At 32.3% G+C, this 2,133-nt stretch overlaps 1 protein-coding gene across 1 annotated transcript; it reads left to right on the top strand.

Moving 5' to 3' along the window:
- The first annotated feature begins 732 nt into the window (after positions 1-732).
- Positions 733-1,854, top strand: LOC106421289 (putative nuclease HARBI1). Its single transcript, XM_013862133.2, has 3 exons — positions 733-981; positions 1,054-1,282; positions 1,367-1,854. The coding sequence occupies exons 1-3, from the start codon at positions 733-735 to the stop codon at positions 1,852-1,854; spliced, it is 966 nt and encodes a 321-aa protein (XP_013717587.2).
- The last annotated feature ends 279 nt before the right edge of the window (positions 1,855-2,133 follow it).

Genomic DNA, 2,133 nt, shown 5'->3' with positions numbered 1-2,133 from the left:
TAATGTTTCAGGATTAATATATAGGGAATTTTTAGTTATCATTCTTAATATGTTCTTAAATGACTTTTTTAGTAAAAGATATGTGGTTTACTATGATAGTATTAGGAAACGCAACACTTAGGGGGGTGTATTGAATTGAGGATTTTAAAGTGTTTTGGTATTTCTTTAAAATTTCATGTTATTCAACTAATGATTTATATTTTTTTCTTCAAATCCTGTGTTATTGAATATGACATTTATCTAAAGTAGCTTAAAATCACTTGTAATCCACTGTTATTCAATTAACAATTTACCAAAAGTAAATCAAATCTACTGTTATTCAATGTTAAACAATTTTAAAAGAAAAACTTTATGAAATGGATTTGAAACTATTTTTTTGTTATTTTTAGTCAAAACTATCGTTACACAAATTCCACCATTGTACCTGATATTTGGAAATACCCAAAATCAAATAAAAAATTGACCACGCCTATGAGAACAGAGAGAGAACAAGGAAGCGAGAGATCAGAGACGAAGGTTTCTAGAAAAGTACTGAACTTTCGATTCATTGTGAAGGTACGTAATGTCGCTTCACGTATTCCACAAATACAACGTGAAATTAGAAGATCAACTACAACACTTGGACATGAATACATACAAAATGCTTTGGTTGAAGATCCTAAACATTTTCGACATCTATATCGTATGTATCCGGATGTGTTTTTGAAGTTATGCTCTATTATAAGAGTAAAGATGGGATTAAAAGATACAAGATATGTTTCAGTTGAAGAAATGCTAGCCACCTTTTTGTTCATTGTTGGTCAAAACTCAAGGTATATTCAGGCTCAAGATAGATTCAAGAGGTCAAGATTCTCAATAAGTACGAGTTTTCATACAATTCTGAAAGTGTTAAACGCACTTGCTCCAAGTTACATGGCCAAGCCTGAAACAACAGTGCCTTCAAAGATAAGAGATAGCACACGATTCTATCCTTATTTTAAGGTACATGTAGTTCTTCTCTTATGCATTTTTTAAATACCGCAAAAAAATTTACATGTTTCTATATTTTATTAGGATTGTGTAGGAGCTATTGATGGAACGCATATTCTTGCGATGATAAGTGGAAAGGATTCATCTAGCTACCGCAATCGAAAAGGACAACTATCACAAAATGTTTTAGCTGCATGCAATTTTGATTTAGAATTTATATATGTTCTTAGTGGATGGGAAGGTTCAGCTCATGATGCTAAAGTATTACAAGATGCTTTAACAAGAAATTCTAACAGATTACAAGTTCCAGAAGGTATGTCTGGTTCTTATGATTAAAATATTGATGCGTTATTTTTGTATTTTCTTAAAATTATTTGTATATGTTATATGATTTCAGGAAAATTCTATTTAGTCGACTGTGGATACGCCAATCGTCGTAATTTTCTGGCTCCATTTCGAAGTACTCGCTATCATCTTCAAGATTTTAGGGGACAAGGCAAAGATCCTGTGAATCAAAATGAGCTGTTCAATCATCGTCATTCATCCTTGCGAAATGTGATTGAGAGAATTTTTGGCATCTTTAAATCAAGATTCCTCATCGTCAAATCTGCTCCACCATTTCCATATAAAACACAAGCAGAGTTAGTTCTTGAATGTGTTGTTTTACATAATTATCTTCGTAAAGAATGTCGTTCAGACGTGTTTCCTGAAGAAGTTGTTGTCGCTGATGATAATGAAATTGATGTTCAGGAAATAGGTGAAGATGAGAACATGGATGATGATGTTCAAAATGGCACTCAAGAACAACAAAGAGTGAATGCTAATAATTGGAGAGCAAATATAGCAGCAACCATGTGGACAGATGCTATGCATATGGGATCTTGATGCAGCAACTGTTTACGTTTTTTTTAGATGTTATCTCTGCTACTATATTTTTAAATTTATCTTTCATGTTATGGTTTATGAATTTGGTTTTTTGATAAACAATTTTGATCTATTATATTGGCTTTTAGTAAGTTCTGGAGCTTTCTTGAATATTGTCAAGAGACTGCTGTTCAAACTGGTTGCAGAGATTGAATTGGAAGAAGTACAAGACGAATTGATTATGTAATATGCCATTGGATTTTCTTGCTTTTGGGATCTCGATGAGTCAACCTCAGGAAG

This window comes from Brassica napus, chromosome C4, assembly GCF_020379485.1.
Source record: "Brassica napus cultivar Da-Ae chromosome C4, Da-Ae, whole genome shotgun sequence".
Lineage (NCBI taxonomy): Eukaryota > Viridiplantae > Streptophyta > Magnoliopsida > Brassicales > Brassicaceae > Brassica > Brassica napus.
The sequence above is the reverse complement of the archived record's forward strand: the minus strand, read 5'-3'. Positions and strand labels throughout refer to the sequence as shown.

What these genes read in the sequence shown, in the direction of transcription:
- LOC106421289 (XM_013862133.2), top strand. Translation starts at nt 733, where the DNA reads ATGGGATTAAAAGATACAAGATATGTTTCAGTTGAAGAAATGCTAGCC. An exon ending in GATTCTATCCTTATTTTAAG is followed by an intron (nt 982 to 1,053) that starts GTACATGTAGTT and finishes ATATTTTATTAG; the next exon opens with GATTGTGTAGGAGCTATTGA. An exon ending in CAGATTACAAGTTCCAGAAG is followed by an intron (nt 1,283 to 1,366) that starts GTATGTCTGGTT and finishes ATATGATTTCAG; the next exon opens with GAAAATTCTATTTAGTCGAC.